We start from the raw sequence: 23858 nt of genomic DNA on the forward strand, positions 1-23858 counted from the left end.
ATATAATATATATATACTTTTTTTTTTTTTTTTTTGGCCACACTGCACAGCTTGTGGGATCTTGGTTGAACCCCGGCCCTCAGCAGTGAAGGTGCCGAGTCCTAACCACTGGACCACCAGGGAATTCCCTAAAAATACATTTTAATAAAAATTTATTTTGGAATAATTTTAGATATACAGAAAAATTGCAAAGACAGTACAGAGAGTTTCCATATATGATTCACCCAGCTTTCCCAGCTTTGGGCATTTTAAGTAACCATGATACATTTGTGAAAACTAAGAAATTAACATCAGCCCCATTCTATAACCTAAATTACAGACTTTATTCCGACTTTACCAGTTTTTTCTTTAATGTCCTTGTTCTGTTCCAGGAGCCAACCCAGGGCACCCCATTGCCTTTAGTGAAACATACTTTGAAGATATTTGCCTTAGCATTGTGTTTATGGATTATTGTTGGTACTGTGAATAAAAGCTCATCGTTCGCTTCATACTTACTTTGGGCTGGCTTTCAGTCGACAGCACTGCATGTTGCTTTTGGACTCCAATTTTCACTAACTGTAGAAAATTATGCAAAGAGGGGGAAATCCAAAACCATCAAAATAAACATAATCTTCTGTAAGATTTCAACTCCAGTTTTCATAAGGGGGGAAGGAGAACTGCCTGAGAAGAAGGACATTATATTGTCCAAGTGCCTGGAGTTAAGACCACAGGATGAGTCGTGAGAAGAGAGAAAGCTGTATTTGTCGTTCCACGAGAAGGTCAACCTGAAAGTAACTGCCTTCTGGCAGTTAGCCAGGGTGTCTGTTTGTTTTTTAATTTATTTTATGGAAGCATAATTGACGTACAATGTTGTGTTAATTTCTGCTGTACAACACAGTGATTCAGTTATACGTATATACACATTCTTTTTCAGATTCTTTTCCATTATGGTTTATCACAGGTTATTGAATATAGGTCCCTGTGATAGACAGTAGGACCTTGGTGTCCATCCATTCTCTGTGTAATAGTAGCAAGGGTTTTATATGTTACAGGCACTGAATAGATCAGGAGAAATAGGCCTGTGAGGTGGCAGGCAAGACAGATGTTCCATTCAGGTAGTGAACAGTTCTCAGAAGTCGATGGTCTGAGGCTGAGCGAGTCCTGGAAGATACCTTCTGTGTGTTTACGGTTTACAAGGAAGAGTAGGAACTTGGGCCTCTGGTTTGCAGCTCTGTCGCGTAAGGTTTGCAAAACAACTCTTGGTCACCTAGGGTTTCAGAAGGTCTTAGTCGTTTCTAGTATAATATTTTAGCATTTGGTTAAAACCTTAAACACCACGTGAAGAAAATGTTTCTTCAGGAAAAATCAAGTTTATTTTCTTCGAAATGGCCTTCTAGTGTCCACCTAACGCCCTCCAGCACTTTCCACCCTCCCCAGTGTTAGCACACGAGGCACATTGCCGAGGCTGGACCACAGTGGAATCCTGAAGATCCGTTGCTTTGACCCAGAGTTATTTTAACAGCCAGACAGGACTAACGTAGACTGTAAAATCAGTTTGGCCTGGTGCGTTGAATGGGCTCAATGTATTAACCTCTAAGTTAAAAGAACTGACTCCTCTCCACTGTCTCTTCAGACTTGCTCTGTGACCTGCTGCTTTTTTTTTTTTTTTTTTTTTCTTTCGGTACGCGGGTCTCTCACTGTAGTGGCCTCTCCTGTGGCGGAGCACAGGCTCCGGACGCGCAGGCTCAGCGGCCATGGCTCACGGGCCCAGCCACTCCGCGGCATGTGGGATCTTCCCGGACCGGGGCACGAACCCGTGTCCCCTGCATCGGCAGGCAGACTCTCAACCACTGCGCCACCAGGGAAGCCCTGTGGCCTGCTTCTTTATCCCTCTTTGAATGGATCTTGTGTGCTGGTCACTCACAGATAAATAAAACTCCTTCAGTCACTTTGTCACCAGGATTGTCTCACTGCAGTCATTGTGTGGTGGCACCATCACTTAACTCTTATCCAATTTAAAAATCCCCCTCACCCTTGGGCCTGATTTTGTGCCGGAAAGGCCTTGGGGTAGAGGGCAAGAAGTAGGATCTGGGTTTCTCCACCGTCTCTCCACAGGGTCGTCTGCTTTTCCTCCTTGCCCTCCTGCCAGTCTCAGGCTTCCTCGGCGTTCGAATTGTGCACATGAGGAAGGATTAGGGAGGGGAGGTCTCCCTCCGGCACGTGGAAGTCAGGGCTGCACTGTGGAGCCTGCCCGCTGGGGTGGCATGTTGTATCCTTTCTCTAATGAGGGGGCTTGGCCCTCTTACTGCCTCCAATGCCTGGAAATACCTCTTTCGCCACCCAGCTTCAAATTATTCCACAGACCCTGTGCATCTGGGGGTCCCCGTCCACCTTGGAATCACATTACCCTTTCAGACAGTTTTGTCGGCAAGATTTCAAAGTCCTGCTGGACAAGATAGCTCCCTCCCCAGTACCCAGCTTAAGAAATCTGTTGTCACTTTCCATCTTCACAGTCCCTACGATGGGACTGTATGCTAGGCAAGCTCGGGATGCAGGAGCCGAGCGCTCCTGATGGCTCTCTTGACCCCTCCTCTCTCCATGGTGTAAAGGGAAGTGAGCAGCCGTCTCCTCTCCTGCGGCAGCAGGGGTGGAGGCTGGGAGGCCTGGCACCTGCAGAGCTCTTTCCAAAGTCTTTCCCTTTTCGGCTTCAGCGCCTTTATATCTTTGAGGTAGAAAGATCTACTTAGTTTCCTTTCGCAGGTACTGAATCTAGCACCTTTCTTTTGGAATACTGAGATACTTGGCACTTACTGTCTTTTTGTTACTGAGCTAAACTTAGGTCTGCCCACCCTCCCGCAGTAAAGTCAATCTACTGACACCCGGTGGTGGTGAAGAGAAGTGCAGTGTTTATTGCAGGCGCCAAGCAAGGAGTCCAGGGAGCCTAGTGCTTAAAAGGCCCGAACTCCCTGAAGGCTTTCAGGGGAAGGTTTATAAAGACAGGGGGAGGGACAGGGCTTGTGGGGTGTGTGATCAACTCGTGGACATTCTTCTGACTGGTTGGTGGTGAGGTAATTGGAAGTCAGCATCATCGACCTTCTGATTCCAACCAGTCTGGGGTCTCCATGCTTGTGGGCAGCCTGCAGTTCACTTCTTCCACCTGGTGGGCATTTCCGTATCTGCCATACAGCTCAAAGGACATGGCTCAGAATATTATCTATAGACCTTGAGAAGAAACTAAAGGCCCTTGACTTGGTTTAATGGCTAAAGTATTATTTTGTCTTGCTTGACTGTTTTCCTTTCTTTCTGCATTTGTTCACTTCTTTGATTAAATGTATTCTTTGACTAAAGGTTTTCTACAGTCAAAAGGAAGGCAGAGGACATGGGTGGGCGTCTGTTCTGGGAAGGCCTCATAGGGTCCCACTCCGTTACATCTTTTATCCTCAGCTGTAGGACCTCAAGTGTAGCTTGATAAAGGACAGAGTTTCATGTCAACACCTTTTCAGTATCTTCAATGCAGTCCTCTCTTCCAGTCACTTGTCTCCAGACTAAAACCTGAAACATTTTAATGTGCTCTCCAACTCCAACTTATACAGAGCCATTTGTCTAATGAGTGAATGAGTTTTTTTCTCTTGAAATATAATCCCTATTTTTTCTTTTCCTGGTTGATGTGGGTGTGTCTTCAAAACTTAGCGATTGTAGAATTTCTCCTTGGGAAGTAAGGATAGAAGTTGACTCCATCCAAACAGTCTCTGCTACAACTCTCACTCTAGTGTCACATAAAGATCACTTCTGAAGTGAAAGCTAAGAGAGCAAAGTTAGGTTCTAATTGTCTTGGATTCTGGGTTCATAAAGTTAATGACTAAGTATTAATCTTTAAAAATCTCAATGGTTGTATGATCGGTAACCAGGATACAGTTGTACGATGAAGCACTGAAGAGAATATTTTGTCCTCTCTATGAATGCTTTATCCAGGTTACTATTTAACAATAAGAAGTAAGTACCTCTCATATAAAGCATAATCTCAGATTCTTTTCACACAGGTAGTCCCTTCTGATGATCTGACTTAGCTAAAATAACTTAGCTAAGATTTCCTCTAAATAGAAGAAACCAAAGGCAGACAAAAATGAAATAATACACCATTTTTTCCCCAGTGTCTTAGTATTCATACAGAAACAGAACATGAAAATCCTTGAGAAACTGTTTTGGGGATTTAAACATTTCAAGGCAGAATATGTTTGTCTCCTAAGAGTGCTATACCATTACAATCACTGTATATCTTTTGTTTTGGGTTCCTGTCTTTTCAGATAACATGCTGGTGATAAGATATCAGCACTAAGTCAACTTTGTCCCTATTATTGTAAAGTTCATTTTGGCAATTAAATTATCAAGAATGATTGTTGTTTGTCTGTTTCTGCCCCAGGGTCCTTGCACTGGCAACCAGCAGAGTTTGGCTCATAGCAGGCTCTGGGATGCGGTGGTGGGTTTTCTTCATGTGTTTGCCCACATGCAGATGAAGCTGTCTCAGGTAAAGTCACTGTCGTCCAACCATCCTACATGACACACTGGACACTGTGATCACTGGCAAATTAAGCATGCTTTCCTTTGTCTGACTATTATCTTTCTTAGATGACTTCTTTATACAACTTTTACTCTACATTAAAAAAAAAAAAAAAACCTTTTTTTTTTAAATAAAAGAATTTTATGCAAAGCTGAGAATAGGTGGAAGCCATTATTCAATTTCGAAAACAAAAGGTATTGAGGAATTGACTCTAATGGAGAAATGAAATAGTCTCCAAACACTGTACATTTTACAGTCCTTTGTAGACCTGCTTCTCGATGATTATCACTGGAATTTTCCTCCTCCCTACAGATAATTGGAAGAGGATTTGTCATCTGTTCCAAATCCCTCGTTAAGGGGAGACAGTTTTCTTATAGGGTCATAAACAAGCAGCTGTTCTCAAAAGATGACACTCACCCATTAACAGGACATTTTACTTTGTGAAAGTCAAAGAGAAAAAAAAATAGCCACGCAGATAGGCAAATAAAGAAGAAACAGATTTTCCACCATGCTTTAATGTTAATTCGGGAGCATATCTTGAAAACATCAGAATGCTGTTTTCTCACTCGTGTATTGCATTTGGAGCTCAGAGTTACACAAACAAAAACTCAATATAAATCTTGAGTAAATATGTCCCTGTGATGCAGTGAATTTTGATGGGCTCTCCTGAGGCTGACATGTCTGTCGGGGTGTGGGTATGTATCTTCCAGGTGTCAGGTAGAGGAGAGAATGCTAGATTCAAAGTCAAACGACTCCAGTCCAACTCCCATGATCTCATTCACGTGCTCCATCTCTCTTCCTTGAGTCTCCTTTCCTCCAGCAAAGTGAGGATACTCACATCTGCCCTCTGGCCTACAAGCAGGAAGATATCTTGGTCAGAGATAAGGCCAGGCACTGGTTAAAGTGGCAAGGACCGATTTAGTCAGTGATAACTGTTACTGTAGGGAAAAGAACCTAGTGTGAGCTGAACTCAACTTGGACTTGTACAGAGGTGATAAGTGTTTTAAAGAGAGAAGGAGGGGGATTAGCAGGGTTCAGTAGAGTCAGGGAAGAGGAAAATTACAAAGCGTTGTTCAGTGTAAATGTGATTGGGCCAGCTGAATATTAAAGTCAGGATTCTACCCTCCCACAGAGCCTGGGAGACAGGTTCTACTATCGTCAGGTGTTGGCTGAAACAAACAAAATGTTTCTGGCAGTCTTGAATTTTCTCAGGCAGGCACTCTAAGGGGGACTGGGGTCATCCTAGGGATGCAGCCTTGAGCTGTTAAGAAACTATGGTGCTGTTTTGTTCAAGTCTTTATAGACCAAGATTAAAGCCTAGTTGGGAAGAGGGCCCAGAGGAGCTGGCTAGTTTGGTCAAGGCGAGAATCTTTGTCAGTATCTAGTTATTGGTAATCAACCAAGTAAGGAAATATCACGATGCTTTCAACTAATTGCTAATGACATTTTAGTAAGTAAAGAAAATCAACATGAACCAAATTTATACAGTCACAGGAGAGTTGCGATTCAGATATACTGCCATCATTTTATGAACATCTGATGGTGCTACCTAGCAGTTGTTCAGTTTGTAGACCTAGTCAAGGTAACAACTATTTAGGAAGAAAAAGCCTCATCCTTCCAGCAGTGTTGAAATTTGGCTTCCTGTGTAGCAAAATTCATATGAGTAATATGATACCTTGTATTTTTTTTAAAAAAAGAAAGAGGGGTATAGTTTAAGAAAACCTGATGATTCGTGAGGTCATAATGTAAATGTAAGTACATTCCATATTTCCAGGCACTGAATCTAAGCATAGTGATGTTTGGACACAACATATCTTTGTAAAATAATTTTTTTTCATGGTGGAAAATGAAAAACAAAACAAAATTTTAACGAGAGAAATAGCTGAGAGCTTGATAAAATTGGTAGATAAGATACTTTGTGCATTATGAATACAGGTAATACTTGTGTCCATTTTTGCCTCGATTTATGTGGGATAAGTTTATCTCTTATCACTGTTATGCCTGTGTTTTCCAGAATATGTTAATTTCTACAAAATATATAGCATCTTGGTGTAGTAAGTTAGAAAGAAGAAAAGACAAGTCCAGTCTTAAGTAAAAGAAAGATACCCAACATGCAGAAGCACCTGAGTCTTGCCTCCCTGGCCCCAGGGGATCCACCACTGCTTTAGTTCTTCTGTACTCTTGTTAGATTTATTCCCTGTCCTTACAAATACTTTAATAAACATGAGTTGGACTCAACAGTAAATACTCTTTAATTCTTAAGTGTGTATTTTTTAATAAGCTGCAGGCTTATACTTGGCCTCCCTTTAGCTCTGTATTGCTGTGAAGTGTCTGCTATCGGTAGATCCATACTCTTTTTGCGAGAATAAGTATGACGTCCTTGCTGCACAGGTTCCCCATATTATCTCAAACGCAGTATGTTCATTCTTTCAGGATTCCAGTCAAATTGAGCTGCTGAAAGAATTGATGGATCTTCAGAAGGACATGGTGGTCATGTTGCTGTCCATGTTGGAAGGTAGTTTTGAGTTATATCTTCAAGTCCCCTTCAATCTTTTATTTTAAGGATTCCATACACGCTTGCTTTGGGTGTCAGCATGCTGCAAAGGATAAAATATCAACGCTGAGATGGGACAGATGCCTCAGATTTATTGCTGGCTTGATTACTCTTTTTCCAAGTTTGCTTTTTAGAAAAGAGAAATCTTGCCTATCTCAGTTTACAAAACTATGGAATGAAATCACTAGTACTTCATTCGTAGTGAAATTTTTCATTTCATAGTGATACCCCAGAGAGTATGCTCTTCAGACAGAATACCTAAAGAAGGTTTTATTCGTTTATCATTTTGTTCGTTTGTAACCAGTGGGGATTACAGACGTTTGGATACACTCCAGCTGTGTAAATTGCTGCTTTCAGCTGACTGCCTTGTGACTCCTATGGGTTCTTAAAATTCTGCAGGAGGGGGCTTCCCTAGTGGCGCAGTGGTTGAGAGTCCGCCTGCCGATGCAGGGGACGCGGGTTCGTGCCCCGGTCCGGGAAGATCCCACATGCCGCGGAGCGGCTGGGCCCGTGAGCCATGGCCGCTGAGCCTGCGGGTCCGGAGCCTGTGCTCCGCAGCGGGAGAGACCACAACAGTGAGAGGCACGCGTACCGCAAAAAAAAAAAAAAAAAAAAAAAAATTCTGCCGGAGGAGAAGGCTCGGGAGAGCACCCCAGCCCACCAAGTCTAGTGGCGGCCTAGTCTTCCCACCACATGCCTCTCTCGGGGTTTTCATTCTCTCGCTTTTCTCTTTTCAACCTACTTTCCTTTGCTACTGCATTTCTTTTCTGTCTCAGACAGTAAACGTAGTAGGTAAGAGCTGGGGTTCTGAGATCTGCCACCAATGCCCCATCCCACTTTGCCACACAGGCAGCGTGACCCTGACACAAGTTACGTCTCCATTTTTCACTTTCCTCCTGTGTGAAATGGGGCTCATGGTAGGCTGATGCGAGCATTCAGTGAAATCATGTGAATACGACCAAAGCAAATAAAAAATGTTTGCTATCATGTTCCCTGTCCCTTTTTTTCTTAAATCCTTCCTAATTCCTCTCTCTGTTTCTTAGTCCGCCCTGCACTGCACAGCTATACTTTGACTAATTAAGGCAGTAGGCACACCTTGCGCGAGGACTTCAACGATGCGGCATCTGCTTGAAGCCCTTAGTTGGCAGCCACGTTATACCCTTTGAGCACAGGATCCTTTTCCCATGACCTCAATTCAAGTTTTAGTCTAAATAATAATAACACCACAACCGTAATAACTGCAACAGGAATGACAACTTAAAATTAACCTCGTTTAATATGCCAGCTGCTGGTTTAAGTAATTTTCATCCTAATATCAGGTTTAGAATTGCATAGTAATATTATCACTGTTTTGCAAATGAGGAAACTGAGTGCAGAGAGGCTAAGAAGTCTGCCCAGGGAGCTCAGCTAACAGATGGTGGGACCTGGATTCAAATCCCAATAGCATGGTTCCTGAGCCTATGCTCTTAACGCTGGTGTTTAATGCTTCACAAATGCACTCAACAGACCCCTCACCATGCATCTTTTTCCTGATGCATGTCTTCGTGTTACATGTCAAGCTGTGTTCATGGAATAAAAGCATTCGATGATTATACCTTAGGATAACATCTCATTTCCTCAAGCTTATCCACAGTCTGCCATTTTCTAATTATAAACATTCTAGACCATGAAGAAATGCAGGGAGATCTTCTACATTTTAAATCAGAAAGAGCATCTAATTTGCTCTCAGAAGATCTGTTTCAAATCCAGGCCTTAGCCCTCAATAATCATGTCACGGCCAGCACATTAATTTAACCTTGCCAAACCTCAGTTTTCTCAATAGTAAAATCAGAATTAATAAAAAGTACCTGCCTCGTAGATATATGAACGTGAAATCAGGTAACGTTTATGAGCAGTGACATTTCAACCCAAAAGGTCTGTGCAAACACTCATTTTTATTATTAATATGAGACTGTATTTCAGTTTCTGGCTTTAGGATAATATAAATGTTTGCCCCATTTTTTTTTAATCCTAAAGCACGTTGCTTTTTTTTTTTTAATCCTAAAACACAATTAGAGGGAAAAAATGTCAGCTTTTCTTCACATATTGTTTTATGTGCGTTAATTTCTTTGTAAATATGCTTTTGCTTGTGTTCATCTAATCACTGTTTGAAACTAGAGTTTACAAGTAATTACTCATCTTTTCCTTTGTATGTTGGAAGATAAACAAGGAGCTATCTTTGATTCAGATGTCATATAAGATTTATATTATATATATTATAATTATATATTATTATATATCTGTAGATACTGAGGTTTTTTTTAGACATTTTAAGATATTTAATATTTACCTGCACAAATTAGCGACAACTTATACAACTGGACCAGTTTCCAATTAATTCACAGTAACGTACGCTAGCTTCTACCCGGCTTAGACACTGGTTTTATCGGGAATGTTCATTTTGAGCCAATGCAGTTCTTTACCCCTAGGCAATGTCGTTAATGGCACCATCGGCAAACAGATGGTTGATATGCTCGTGGAATCTTCCAACAACGTGGAGATGATTCTCAAATTTTTTGACATGTTCTTAAAACTCAAGGACTTGACGTCTTCTGATACCTTTAAAGAGTATGACCCAGACGGTAAGGGAGTCATTTCCAAGAGGGACTTCCACAAAGCGATGGAGAGCCATAAGCACTACACCCAGTCCGAGACTGAATTTCTGCTGTCCTGCACAGAGACGGATGAAAACGAAACTCTGGACTACGAGGGATTTGTCAAGCGGTTCCACGAGCCTGCCAAGGACATCGGCTTCAACGTGGCAGTGCTTCTGACAAACCTTTCTGAACACATGCCCAACGACACCCGGCTGCAGACCTTCCTGGAATTGGCCGAGAGCGTCCTGAATTACTTCCAGCCGTTTCTGGGCCGCATCGAGATCATGGGCAGTGCCAAGCGCATCGAGAGGGTTTACTTTGAAATCAGTGAGTCCAGCCGAACCCAGTGGGAGAAGCCCCAGGTCAAGGAGTCCAAAAGGCAATTTATATTTGATGTGGTCAACGAAGGGGGAGAAAAAGAGAAGATGGAGCTCTTCGTGAACTTCTGTGAGGACACCATATTTGAGATGCAGCTCGCAGCTCAGATCTCAGAGTCGGACTTGAACGAGAGGTCAGCAAATAAAGAGGAGAGCGGGAAGGAGAAGCCAGAGGAGCAGGGGCCGAGGACGGGTTTCTTTTCCATTGTGACGGTCACGTCGGCCCTGTTTGCCCTCAGGTATAATATCTTGACCCTTATGCGGATGCTCAGCTTAAAGAGCCTGAAGAAGCAGATGAAGAAGGTGAAGAAGATGACAGTGAAGGACATGGTCACGGCCTTCTTTACGTCCTACTGGGGGTTTTTTATGAGCCTCCTGCACTTCGTAGCGAGCGTTTTCAGAGGCTTCTCCCGCATCGTCGGCAGCCTCCTCCTGGGAGGAAGCCTGGTGGAAGGTGCAAAGAAGATCAAGGTGGCGGAGCTCTTGGCCAACATGCCGGACCCCACGCAGGATGAGGTTCGAGGAGACGGGGAGGACGGAGAGAGGAAAGCCATGGAAGGCGCCCTGCCCAGCGAAGATCTGACGGACTTAAAGGAACTGACAGAGGAGAGTGACCTGCTTTCCGACATCTTTGGCCTGGACCTGAAGCGAGAAGGCGGGCAGTACAAACTGATTCCTCATAATCCCAATGCTGGCCTGAGCGACCTCATGAGCAACCCCGTCCCTATCCCCGAGGTGCAAGAAAAGTTCCAGGTAACTTACCTCCAGTCACAGTGGCTCTCTGGACTTCAGGTGGGCACGCTAAGTGAACCTGACATCAGCCGTCTTGCTAGGGCCAGGGTGGTTTTCGGTACGTGACTTGCCTTGCCAAAGAGGAATGGCTTTTTATTCAGGTGGAGCTAGCCTTTTGTGAAGGTTCCTTATAAATTGTGAAGTTAAACTATGAAAGTACGAGCTGAAGTATTCACCCTCCTGACACTAGGCAATTGAACGATAATCATTCCATCCACAAATATTTAACGAGGATTGGCCGGGTGTCTGACACCACTGGGTATCATAGCAAATTAAAAGAAATGTAAGATGTGCTCACTGCTTTCAAGTTGCCTTAGAGAGTTTATTAGAAAGATAAAAGACTCACGAAAAAGTTAGAAAATTATTAAGTGGTACGTAGCATAGGCAGCAGACAGTAGAGGTTACCTGTGTTGAGAAAATGGAAACCTCAGTATAGCTTGGAGTAGTTAGATGAGACTTAAGCAGTGGGACTTTAAGTTGGTGTTGGAAGATGAGGAGGATTTGAGTAGGCGACTGAGGGAAAGAAGGCAGTTGTGAAATAAGAAAAGTGGGAAGGAGCTCAGAAAGTTGGTACCTACTGCTGGCCTGGTAGGTAAGTGCGGGGAGGGGGGAAACGCGTGGACCAGTAGAAGAAAGGGCACACGTGAAAGTTTTATCTCAATGGAGACAGGAGGGTATCATTTATAGGTTACAGTTTGACACAGGGTCACGGGGCTCCCTAAACTCATTCAAAAGTGATGTGTAATCCTGCTTCTCTTTTCCCCATTGACTCATCCAAGGAACAGAAGGCAAAAGAAGAAAAGGAAGAAAAAGAAGAAAGCAAATCCGAACCTGAGAAAGCCGAGTAGGTGTAGTTGCTGTATCCTTTCCTTTGTTTTAGTGTCTTTCACTCGTCCTCTCTCTTCAGGGGATGCAGTGGAGACTCTCAGGCTGCAGGATGACATCTGTCATCGTAGTGGAGAGCCTCAGCCCATGGGCAGGGATAAGCGTAGACCACACACCCACCCTGGGGGCCACTCCCACCTCTTTCTTGTGCCATGAGGATTCTGTTTGTGTGTTTCTCTCTCAGCAGAAAAGACTTCAGTGATTCCATGTGATGCCGTCTGCAAGATGACTGAGTGCTGTAGTTCTCTGTTTAAAATCGAGCTTCTATTCTGTCCTTGTAAAGAAGGGAGAGGACAAACGTTCTGAATGCCGTGGCACAGAATTCTTGGGGCGTGGTGGTCCTCAACGCACAGTCCTAGGGCCACCTGCGTAAAAACCACCTGGAGAGTCTGTTAAAGACACAGATTCCGGGCTTCCCTGGTGGCGCAGTGGTTGAGAATCTGCCTGCTAATGCAGGGGACACGGGTTCGAGCCCTGGTCTGGGAGGATCCCACATGCCGCGGAGCAGCTAGGCCCGTGAGCCACAACTACTGAGCCTGCGCGTCTGGAGCTTGTGCTCCGCAGCAAGAGAGGCCGCGACAGTGAGAGGCCCACGCACCGCGATGAAGAGTGGCCCCCGCTTGCCACAACTAGAGAAAGCCCTAGCACAGAAACGAAGACCCAACACAGCAAAAATAAATAAATTAATAAACTCCTAGCCCCAACATCTTTAAAAAAAAAAAAAAAAAAAAAAAAAAAAAGACAGATTCCTAGGCTCCAGCACAGATTTTGAATCAGCAGGTCTGGGACCCAGGGAACTTTATTTTCAGCAATATTCCTGGTGCTGTGGAGCACAGTTATAAATGCAACAATGAGAAATAAAGAGCTGCCTATGAAGCAGTGAAAATGTATAATTTCCTCATAACACTGGCTTCCTGTTAATAATTGAAACCTACATCTTTCCCCAAGTTTACATAGTTTTATATGCACATTTTTAACAACTGGGGAAATCAAATTAAGTGCCTGTAGTGCACCTGTAGCATTCTCATGTAGCATTTTATTTTTCTCCTCTATTCTGTTATTTCCTTTGGCCTGTTTTCATTGTCCTGTTTTTTCTTCTTTTTTTTTTAGAATAGCAAATGTTTATTTAGAATTGTGTTAATTTAGTTATAGCTATAAAATTAAAACATTAAATGATATAACTCAGAAATAGTTCTTATTTCTAATGTTATATTTCATGGAAAACGGTTTTATTCAACTTTTTCACATGTCTACTTGACATCACTTGAGTCACCTTTTGAATAACTTAACACTTTTTTCAGGGAAAATCATTTTTATTTCCAAGTTATTTGAGATAGAAAATTTTAAAGTTTTGTTATTAGAAATTTTCAAACACACACAAAAGAGAGAATGTTATAATGCACCCCATTTACATATCACCAAGTTTTACTAATTATTAACATTTTGCTAATTTTGTTTCATCTAGGTTTTCTCCTGCCTACCCTCCCTACCATAGACACACACACATATTTTGGGGCCTCCTGTACGACAAGTTGTTTTAAAGAAAATACTAGACACCATGTCATTTCTCCCATAAATATCTTGTATACATTTCTAATTGCTAAGGACTTTAAAAAATAACATAATTATCATGCCATTATTTATACCGAACAGAATTTGCAGTTATTCTTTAGTACCGTCTAATACCCACTAAATATTTAAGCTTCTTTAGTTGTCTGAAAAGTGTATTTTTACAGTTGATTTGTTTGAATTAGGCTTCAAACAAGGGCCACTGTTGTCTCTTTTGTACAGTCAGCACTATTCATTGTCATAGACCTTGAACTGTTGAATCAGTTGTAAAAATGGCCACATAAGTGACTATCATAGTGAAATGCAGACAGATGTAACAGGGCATGACAGTCATTTCAATGGCAACTCTTTAACGTTAAAATAATGTTTGACCTCATATGAGTTAAGTATGGGTTATGTTATGTGGGTTACATATATGTGACTACACATATACATAAATATACTTCCATGAAGGCTTGGTATTTTGCACCTAGAGGGGTTTAGGTGTCAAATTTCAGTGCTTCTAATTTCATTATTGTCTGCAAAATTAATGTATTGACATCCTTTATACATGTGAACAACCAAATGCGTACGCCTCTGATTTTAAATCCTAGTAGCCTGAACATTGAAATAAGAATTTTAAAATAAGGTATGTTAAAAAGTAGCAGCCAAAAAAAGTCTCCATTGTTATTCTTTCATTTAAATATTTTACTCTACACTTGGAAAGAAATATGCTAGGTATAGATACAAAGGTACTTGAAGCCTGTAAAACGTCCTATAGATTTGAACTTCACAGGAATTATCCATCTGTAGGGGGCTGTGATAAGCAAGAAGTCCTACCCCTAATTCTAAAGTTCTGAATATCATAATTCGTTGGAAGAGATATCCGTTACTAAAACAGATACTATGATTTAAATATTTGTTCGTTTGTATACTTTGGCACAAAACCTGTTCGGTTCTTTAGTTTATGGATGGCTTATTTTTCATTCATTTGTGTTCATAGGGGAGAAGATGGAGAAAAAGAAGAAAAAGCCAAAGAAGATAAGGGTAAACAAAAATTAAGGCAGCTCCACACACACAGATATGGAGAGCCAGAAGTTCCTGAGTCAGCATTCTGGAAGAAAATCATAGCCTATCAACAGAAACTTCTAGTAAGATGTTTTCAAATGAATGTTGTTACTGATATACTGTGAGATCATCATCATTCGGGTGCAGTAAATATGCATTGACCTTCCCTTGGGTCAGCCCTGCACGTATGTTGTATTTGCCCATCTTAGTGTTTATGTGTTAAAATGAATGCCTTGGTCCACGGCTCCCTGTCGTCAAACACATAACCTCTGCACACATTCCCATGAGGGTCCACTTGATTTAGTGACTGCCAGTGTCTTCCTACAAGGACTTTAGGGCAAGTCAATAAACGTAACCCCGGGACTCCCTCTTTGCAGAACACTAGGGAAGGCTCTGCCATGCATTATAACAAAGAATACCTTCTAGGGGACAAGTAATTCATATTGATGTTCCAGAGTGGGGTTAGTCAGTCGTTCTAGAACATCGCCCTTTTATTAAAATTCCAGTTATAAAAATATTAATGCAGTGATCCAACTCTCCCTTGATAATAAGAAGGTCTATTCCAAATTATTCTTTAATGGAAGTAAGTAAATAAATGAAAGAAGAGGGGGAAGACATTTCTTTATGTAGTGTCCTAAACATTTTGTGGAAGTGCTCTCCCAATTAATAAAATATATACTTGTATGTGGAAAACAAAGAAAGGAGATGTAGTTCTCTCTTCCTATTCATACAGGATGGAATTGTTAAAAATTTTGTTTGAAAGGCCTCTTATATGTGTATGTATGTATATGTGCATAAATATTATATATAATTTTTTCAAGCAGGAAAAGACTGAGAGATGAATGTCTAGAATAAACCTGTAAGAGGTACTGACCAATAATGTCGGACCTAGAAATTATGAGCACTACTCCATAACACGGCCAGTTTGAAAGGCAAAATCATACTTAGCCTTTGAGAAAAAAATAGACAAGAAACTCATGTAGTATAGAACGTCACCCGTAAGGGAAATGGACTGTTCTCAGCGGTGATATGTTCTAACTGCTTATGCATAAATGTATATATGACACATTTTTTAAAATGTATACCAGTATATATTTAAATTAATAGTTTGACCTATATTTTCTTAAACTACCTTGTATGTTACTATATTATTTAATGCAGAGTACACAGAACACAGACGTTTCTGAGGCAACTCTGGATAACCACTGGTTTGATGTGTTGTCACAGTGGACGTGGCGGCAGGTGTGGTCTGGGCGTGGTATAGGGTGTGAGGCTGCACAGGCTCTGTGATAAGCCGCAGCAGTCCCCGTGGGCTCCTGAAGAGTATGTGTAACTGCAGTTGAGTAGAGCACATAACTGAGATTTCCTTCCATCCTTCTGTCTCAGAGGTCACAGTTCCTACTTTCCTGCTTCTCTCGCAATATGATTTTCTCTGTTCTCCTGTTTGCATGCACCAGCCTAATCACGACCACACCAGGTGCCACAGGCCCCTCGTGACCTGAGTCGTTGTGACCTCCCAGCTCAGATAACCAGAGTACCTAACTGTGACCTATGACCCAGTCCCACCTTCCACGGAGAACCAATGTGACTGACCCGATTTGGATGTGGTGGCCAACTTTGGTCCTATAAACGGTGGCAGAAAAGTCAGGGTCGTGTGTGGGGAGATGACACCATCAAAATGGGCTGTGTCCACAGAGAGGGATAACTAAGGAGATGCCATTTTGCTATGGCCTTATGATGCTAAAGCCCCTGGCATATCCAGGTAGATACTTTATAGTCATCTCCCACTTAATATTAAAACAAATTCTTGGTATGCCCCATAACCTTTTTCCTTAAACCCACTTCTCCTCTAAGGGTTTTGTATGTTTTTCCCTCATAGCTCAAAAAATAGAACCAACCATTTACTTGGTTGCTTAGACCCCCAAATCCAGAATTATCATCTCTGAGTCCTCTCTTTCTTTCCTACCTCAGATACAACCCAACAATAATTCTTCTCGGCTCTCTCCTCCAGATGTACCCAGAGTCTGCCCAGTACTTAACCACCTCCACAGCCACCACCTGGTCCAAGCCACCACCAGCAACATCATCTCTTCCTGTATCCTGCAGTCACTTTCTAACTCGTCTCCTGCCTTCCATGCTTGCCTCCAATCTATTTTATACTCAGTAGCTGGAATCGTCTTTCAAATCATCTGATTGCATCAGCCCTCTTCAGCTCCTCCAAGAGCTTGCCATCCCATTTAGAATAAAATAATAATTCCAATGATATTAACAAGATTAACGATTGACTTCCCCTATAGTAACTTACCTAATCCTCATAGCAAACTTATGAGACAGGTTTTGTTGTTATCCCCACTTTACAGGTGAGAAAAGTGATGCTACAAGAGTGATTAAGTCTCTTGTCCACATCACACAGTGAGTCAGTGGTGAGGTCAGGCTTTATGCCCAGGCAGTGTGGTCCCAGCGATCAGACACTGAACCACTGCACTATAAGGGGCAACAGACTTTTTATCAGAGGGCTACAGAACCCTGTCCCCCGCTCACCTCTCTGACCTCATTCCCTCCCACTCTCCCCTCCTCTCACTGCGCTACCTCTTCACTATCCGTCAAACACACCAGCATCACCTGGAGCTCAGGACCTTTGCCCTCCAAGCTCTTTCTCTGACATTCCTGTCCCCAACTGTTCACTTGATTGCCGTCCAGTGGCACCCAGGCCTCAGCTCAAATGTCACCTCCTTAGACAGATCTTCTCTGACCACCTGTCTGAATAGCGCCCCTGTTCCCTAAGTCCTTAACCTGATGGATTTTTCTTCATAACATTTAACATTCCCTGAAATTACGCTTTTTATCTGTGAATGTGGTTCTTTATTATGTCTCCTCCGTGGTTGTTTACGTCATAAAGCTTGGTGCTTTACATCGATAGCACCAAGCATGGGACTTGAAACCCAGTGGGCCCTCAACAAATAGTTTTGGGTAAATGCATGAATGCTTTATTTCAATTGTCTGCAAATTTCAAGTCTCTCGATTCAATGACCTTTTAATAATTTTTTTCACCTTCAGAACTATTTTGCTCGCAACTTTTACAACATGAGAATGTTAGCCTTATTTGTCGCGTTTGCAATCAATTTCATCTTGCTCTTTTATAAGGTATGTACATCTTAGTCTTTTAATAACCAATATGAAAGACTGAATTGAATGTAAAGATTTCAGAGATCCACTAGTGAGCACATCAAAACCGATGCTGAAATGTATTTGATGAAAATGAAAACCTGAATCTCAGGCACACTGCTGACTGTCTAGTAGAGCAGGGATAGATTTGCTCCTTCACACTAGGTGAGAAACGCCCCCACTGAAGAATGTTGGATTTGCAGAGGATTTACCCACAGTACTCAGGGTCTAATTTGGCTGACTATCTCACTTGTTACTGTATCTGGGTGTGGACTATCTATCTCACTTGTTACTGTATCTGGGTGTGGCATATCTGTACTGTATTAAATTCTTCTGATCACTGAGAAGGCAGCTTAGCCATCTAATTATTTCCTGCATGTACTGGAATCCCCATGTCTGGGTTTAGTTTCGGTCATATAACAAAATGACTCAGTTATATATATATATATATATATATATATATATATATATATATATATATATATATATTTCAGTTATATTTATATATATTTTTTCTCTATGTATATATATATATGTATCATATGTTCTTTTTCAGATTCTTTTCCATTATAGGTTATTACAAGATACTGAAAAAGCTATCTTTTTTAGCCTTTGCTTTTAGTCTTTTCATCGTGCAGTGGTTTCACATCGAGCTATTTGCTAAGACTGGGTTTCCATTGTTTCTTGTTTACCCTGATGTCAGAGGAAATGAACTGACTGTACTTTAAATGATTTGAATCAGGTCTCCACTTCTTCTGTGGTTGAAGGAAAGGAGCTCCCCACTCGCAGTTCAAGTGAAAATGCCAAAGTTAGCAGCCTGGACAGCTCGCCTAGAATCATTGCAGTTCACTATGTGCTGGAGGAGAGCAGCGGCTACATGGAGCCCACGCTGCGTATCTTAGCCATTTTGCACACGGTTATCTCTTTCTTCTGCATCATTGGATACTACTGCTTGAAAGTAAGATAGTAAGGCACCAAGGAACCTGTGTGTATCCGCGTGTGTGTGTCTGTTGCACGTTGGACTTCTGGGGAAGCAGATTCTGAGAAGGAAATTACATACACATAGTTTATTAGGGAATGTTCCATAAACACCTGCGGGGCAAGGGGAGGAAGCAGCATGGAGAAAAGGGAAAAGTGGGGCTACAGTACAGACCCAACAGGGCACATCACAGGTCTCTGTTCTGAAGTTGAGATGCCCCCTTCAGGGTAGCCCTGGGCTGGGGCATTGGAGCTGGGTCTTTAGAGCTCCCTGGTGACGAGTCACTGGATGCAGGCTGCCCTGGGAAGGGGATGTGGCTGTCACATTGTAGTTTTCTTGCACGTCAGTAATTATTCACATATAGCCAATTTCACCTATAATTTGACCCCACAGAAGTCCACCCACTATGTCTCCTAGCAGTGCTCAGTGTAGTAGAAATTCTAGAAATACATCATATTGGACCTCTGAGAGTCATTTTGATTGTTTTGTTATTAGGTATGTATCTCTCGCTATCCTTGGCAGAAATGCTTCACTGTTTGTCACGTCACCCGGAAAATAATGGAGCCCCATCCCTAGAGCCTTACCAAGGGAACACTATAGTTTGGTGAACAGAACTCAAGATAGTCTCTCTGAGTGCTCAGGGCTGCCCATCACCTTTGCAAACCTCTTTATCTTTTCCTAGCATGACACCTTTTTACTGCAGGGTTTTTATTTCACTGTGCCCTACTTCTGATTGGGAAACTTCTAGAAGACTTTTGAAAAACCAGGGTCCAGGGTAAAAGACTAGAATGTAAAGTTTTTTTCAGAAACTCCTCTACCTCCCTCTGCTTCCCTTGTTTTATTGGGGGGGAGAGGGGATATTCTTGGATACTTCCAGAATGTCTGCATCTTTTTTGCCTCTGTGCCTTGTGTAAAATCTGTCCATATGAAAAGGGAATCAGTAAATTCTGGAGACATTCTGGCAAACTGACAAAGATTTTTGCTGATGTTGAAATTAAAATTTATTTCAAAATAGCATATGGGCATGCTGAGCATGGAATTATTAAAGAGATTTCTAAAATAAAACTCTAAAAATTTTTAGAAGTATGCATTTTGGAACATTAGTGCTATGTTTTATTGCATCCATATATATTATATATACGTATATATGTAATATGCAAAAGAAAAGCAATTTTGTATAATATTTTTAATATTTAAAATTGATTTCATTAGTGCAATTATCTATGAACCTCTACGTGTTTAAAAACATATGCATATATATAATATCTATACTGTCTTTTGTTTTTCGAAAACCTCTAGATGCCTCCTTTTGCCTAAATATAGCTGGTTGATTTTCACTCAATTTTTACCTTCCTGGAAGTAACATGGGAAATATTTCTTTCCAAAAGCTGTTTTGTAAAGATAGTGACCACAGGAGATGCTAGTAAATCTAAACTAATTTTAACATGTTTATTTTTCAAATGTAGGTCCCACTGGTTATTTTTAAGCGAGAAAAAGAAGTAGCTCGAAAATTGGAATTTGATGGGCTTTATATTACAGAACAGCCTTCAGAAGATGATATTAAAGGCCAGTGGGATAGACTCGTAATCAACACACAGTGAGTAAAGAATGAGATGAGACATTTCTGTGCTCAAAAATTTCAAGACAAAATACTTTGCCAGAGTTCTTGTAGATTTATCAAAAGTTTAGCAGAGGTGAATAACAGTTATATATTCAGCCAAGAAAATCAAAAGACTAATAAGCTCCATCAGTCTCCTAATGGATGCCATCAATTTTTGCCCTCTGTGTTCTGAATTCCTCCATCAAAAATGGCTTTGAGTCCATTTCCACAGCACTGATGGAACATAACATCCATTACTCAGTGTTCAGGGAAGTGTGTAGCTGGAGGTACATAACCTGCAGTGTGGGGTTATCTCATCTAAAAGCATAGAGGAAGCCAAAATTATTCATTAAGGAAGGAGTTGTAGCATTAAAGGCAAAAATATTGAATGTCACACTTTTAATCTAAGTTGGAAATTTTCAGTTGGTATCAACCAAAGGCGAAGCATATAACTAGCTAAACATTATGACATGTAAAATATAAGACAGAAAAACAAAGACTTTTCTTTATACTAATTATTTCGCCTGTGAGGTCTAGATCCAAACTACTAGCTGCCGCTGCAGATAAAAATCCATCACAAAAGTCTAATTTTACACTATTCGAGGTATTAGTGATACAGTATTTTTCTGTAGTTTGTACTACTTAAGAGTGAAATAGCTTCTTTTCATTGTGATTAGTTTTGCTAATTCTTAAAGAGTTACGATTTCTAGTAAGTTCTGGGTTTCCAAATGGGGATGATTTGTTTGTGTGTTACAAATGTTTACTCTAAATGCTCAATATTTTGTTTAGCAGCTCTAAATCGAATCAAGTCCGTCCCCTTAGGTGAACTCTATATTAGTTAAGATGCTGGAGTCACGTGATGGTGTTATGCTCGGTTTCCTTAAGGATAACTAGTGGGAATGAGATTTTTTTTTACTTCCTAGGAAAAACAATGACAGTTTTAGATACTTTAATTTTTATAGACAATTGACAAAGAAATGTATACATTAACACATTATACATAAAGAAAAAATATAACCAGACTGCTTATTAATAAATATGCTCATATTCATCTCCATTAAAATATCAGCCCGTAAGTCTCTTCTGTGGTTTACATGTATATATATTAACACTTAAAATAACATTTAATATACTTATGATAGAAAAATTATGGGATAAGATGGGGAAAATTCATTGTAATTTTTGTGAATGCAAGAATATATGTTTACATATTGTTTTAAGTATTTTATTTACTCCAAAAAATATATTGTTATTTATCATTTTTTTTAAAATGATACTATTTTATTTCTATGCTTTTATATCTTTTAGGTCATTTCCCAACAACTACTGGGACAAATTTGTTAAAAGAAAGGTGGGCTTAAATTTTCTATTTTTTTCCTAAAGTGAAATTCAGATTTGAATTTGCTGTGGCTCATATGTAGGCTGAGATACTGAGGCGTGCTTTGTCTGTTAATGTCATTTCAAAATGGAAATGGGATTCAATATGAATTTCAAAAATTTCATAAGAGATCCATACTCTGCAGCTAAAAAATAAATAAGCATTGCTCACCCACCTGTCATCTGACTGAGGTGACTAAACAGTGCTCTATCTGTACGTTAACAAGAATTGGTAAGAATTTTCTCTGAGATTGTTCAGGTAACTGAAGTTGACTGAAGGCTCTTTTTCTGATAAGACAGCTAAGTCACCAGGGCTGGGATCCTCCCTTACAATAAAAAAGTAAAGTTGTTGTATACCAACAAAGGACTGAATTTTATTTACTTTTATATAAACTTCAAAGACCTTTGTATTTTGATAAAGTTTTATTCTTCTGATGTGCACTGCATCAGAGCATGATAGAACACAAATAGGAGTTCAGCTACGGACTCTGGCACCTATGTCGGCTCTGGTTTCGAGAGACAAGGATTATCTCTGCTCTTCCTACCACACGGGATTTAATGTAGGTTATTTTTTAAAAAAAAAAATATAATAGTGCAGGTACCAGTACTTGTGCACTGTAAAATACAGTAATCATTATTTTGTAGCTCCTTATTCCTTGAACCCTCCAATTGCCAAACTGAATCACTTCATGCCACGTACCATAATGAGCTGTAGCTCCATTGTATACGGTCCAGGGCGAATGGCCACAAATGTCTGCCGAACGAAGTGGACTTTTTCCCTTTGATTCCACCAGTTGAGAACGACTCATAGGGTGGCTGGTGATTAGCAACTGCACATTTTTTGTTACCAATCTGAGGGGAGATAGAGAGTTTGCCAAGAATTTAAATCAAGTACATTATTTAAAATGAAGCACATTTTAAAAAACAGAAACAAAACAAAACAAAAAACCCCCCCAAGACTTCCTAGTTGGAAGGAGCAGTGTGTTTGTTGATTTTCATTTTGGTGCAAGTTTTTGTCCCCTTGTGACCACAGAGTAGTAGCACTGCACAAATGCAGATGAGTGCATCCAAATTAGACCAGAGCTCTGAAAGAATGATTTTTAAGTAACGTAAAATAGAGAATTTGAATATTTTATTCATATTAACTATTTAACAGTATGAAGAAGCAGTTTCTAAGATATTAAAGCAAGAGTTTCTCTGAAGGACACGATATATCTAGAGTCAAATAAATAGACAGGTTGTAATTGCAGCTGAGACAATCCATAGCGTTCCTGCTCTGAGGTCCAGTTTGTTCTCCTGGGTGAGAATACAACCCCTAAAGAACTCCCACTCAGTTCAGCCCAGCCCAGCCCATTTTCAGTGCTGTGAGAATACTGGAAAACAAATTGTTTTAATGAACCTAAATAGTGCACGTTCATAGGCTTTTTCACTACCGTTGCTCTTTTATGTTTTCTTTTAATTTACCTGATTGTATACATTCAGAAAAAGCTCACTTTTATTTCTGCTAATCCTTTCTTTCTTTCTATTTATCCACTTTCTTTCTATTCATCCACGCTAATATTTTACTTTAACGTTCCCCCTCCTCTTTCGCTGGTTCTCAGTTCCTTTGTTTCTCCTATATTCCTGTTCCTTGCTTTCCTTTTCCTCTCTTGCTGCCCGTTCTCTCTCCTCGTGCGTTTCTTTCATTCCTTTTCCTGTTGCCTCCATTTTCAATGATGTGCGGGATCCTCATGGTATATAAACTGTAGGCCAAGAGTCGCTATATCAGAGACAGAGGTACTGAGCTCACAGGTGATCTGTTAGCCCACATCTAAGCCCTGATCTAAAAACCCAACATCTGGGCAAAGGCCCAGACAAATGTGACAGAAGAGAGGGGGGCAAAGAAGCCAAGGGGGGTTGCAAAGAAGTGATTCTAACGATGGACAAGGAATCCATTCTAAGTAAGAATTAAACTGAGGACCTGTGGATGGTGACAAGGCTCCAGGTTCAGGTGTTGTTGAAGAATGGCTGGAGTCAGGATACTATGGGGGGAGTTGAATGTTTGCTCTGGAGACCACAGGGGGGATACCAGCATGTCATGGGCAGCCCAGTGGCATGCCGTGCTCTACGCAGAAGATCTTTGCTGGGAGTCAGCCTTGCCTGGATGCGTCCTCACCCCATCTCTTGCCAAGCTGAGACTGGGCATGTTACATTCTCCAAGATCAATTTCTTTATCTACAGAGTAGGATGCTAACAACAGGAAACTTAACATATTATGACAGTCCCATGAGGGAAAAGCAAGTTAGACCTCTTAGCGTAATTCCTGACACAGCGTATGAATTTGGTAGCAGTTACTTTATT

At 41.0% G+C, this 23858-nt stretch overlaps 1 protein-coding gene across 1 annotated transcript in view; it reads left to right on the forward strand.

Moving 5' to 3' along the window:
* RYR2 (ryanodine receptor 2) overlaps positions 1-23858 on the forward strand; it is a 644069-nt gene that overhangs the window by 585789 nt on the left and 34422 nt on the right. The window contains 9 exon segments of the mRNA XM_032609082.1: positions 4400-4504; positions 6971-7052; positions 9560-10857; positions 11676-11740; positions 14333-14480; positions 17455-17541; positions 18305-18520; positions 20008-20138; positions 21450-21492. Coding sequence (XP_032464973.1) covers positions 4400-4504; positions 6971-7052; positions 9560-10857; positions 11676-11740; positions 14333-14480; positions 17455-17541; positions 18305-18520; positions 20008-20138; positions 21450-21492 — 2175 coding nt within the window.

Source organism: Phocoena sinus, chromosome 16, assembly GCF_008692025.1.
Source record: "Phocoena sinus isolate mPhoSin1 chromosome 16, mPhoSin1.pri, whole genome shotgun sequence".
Lineage (NCBI taxonomy): Eukaryota > Metazoa > Chordata > Mammalia > Artiodactyla > Phocoenidae > Phocoena > Phocoena sinus.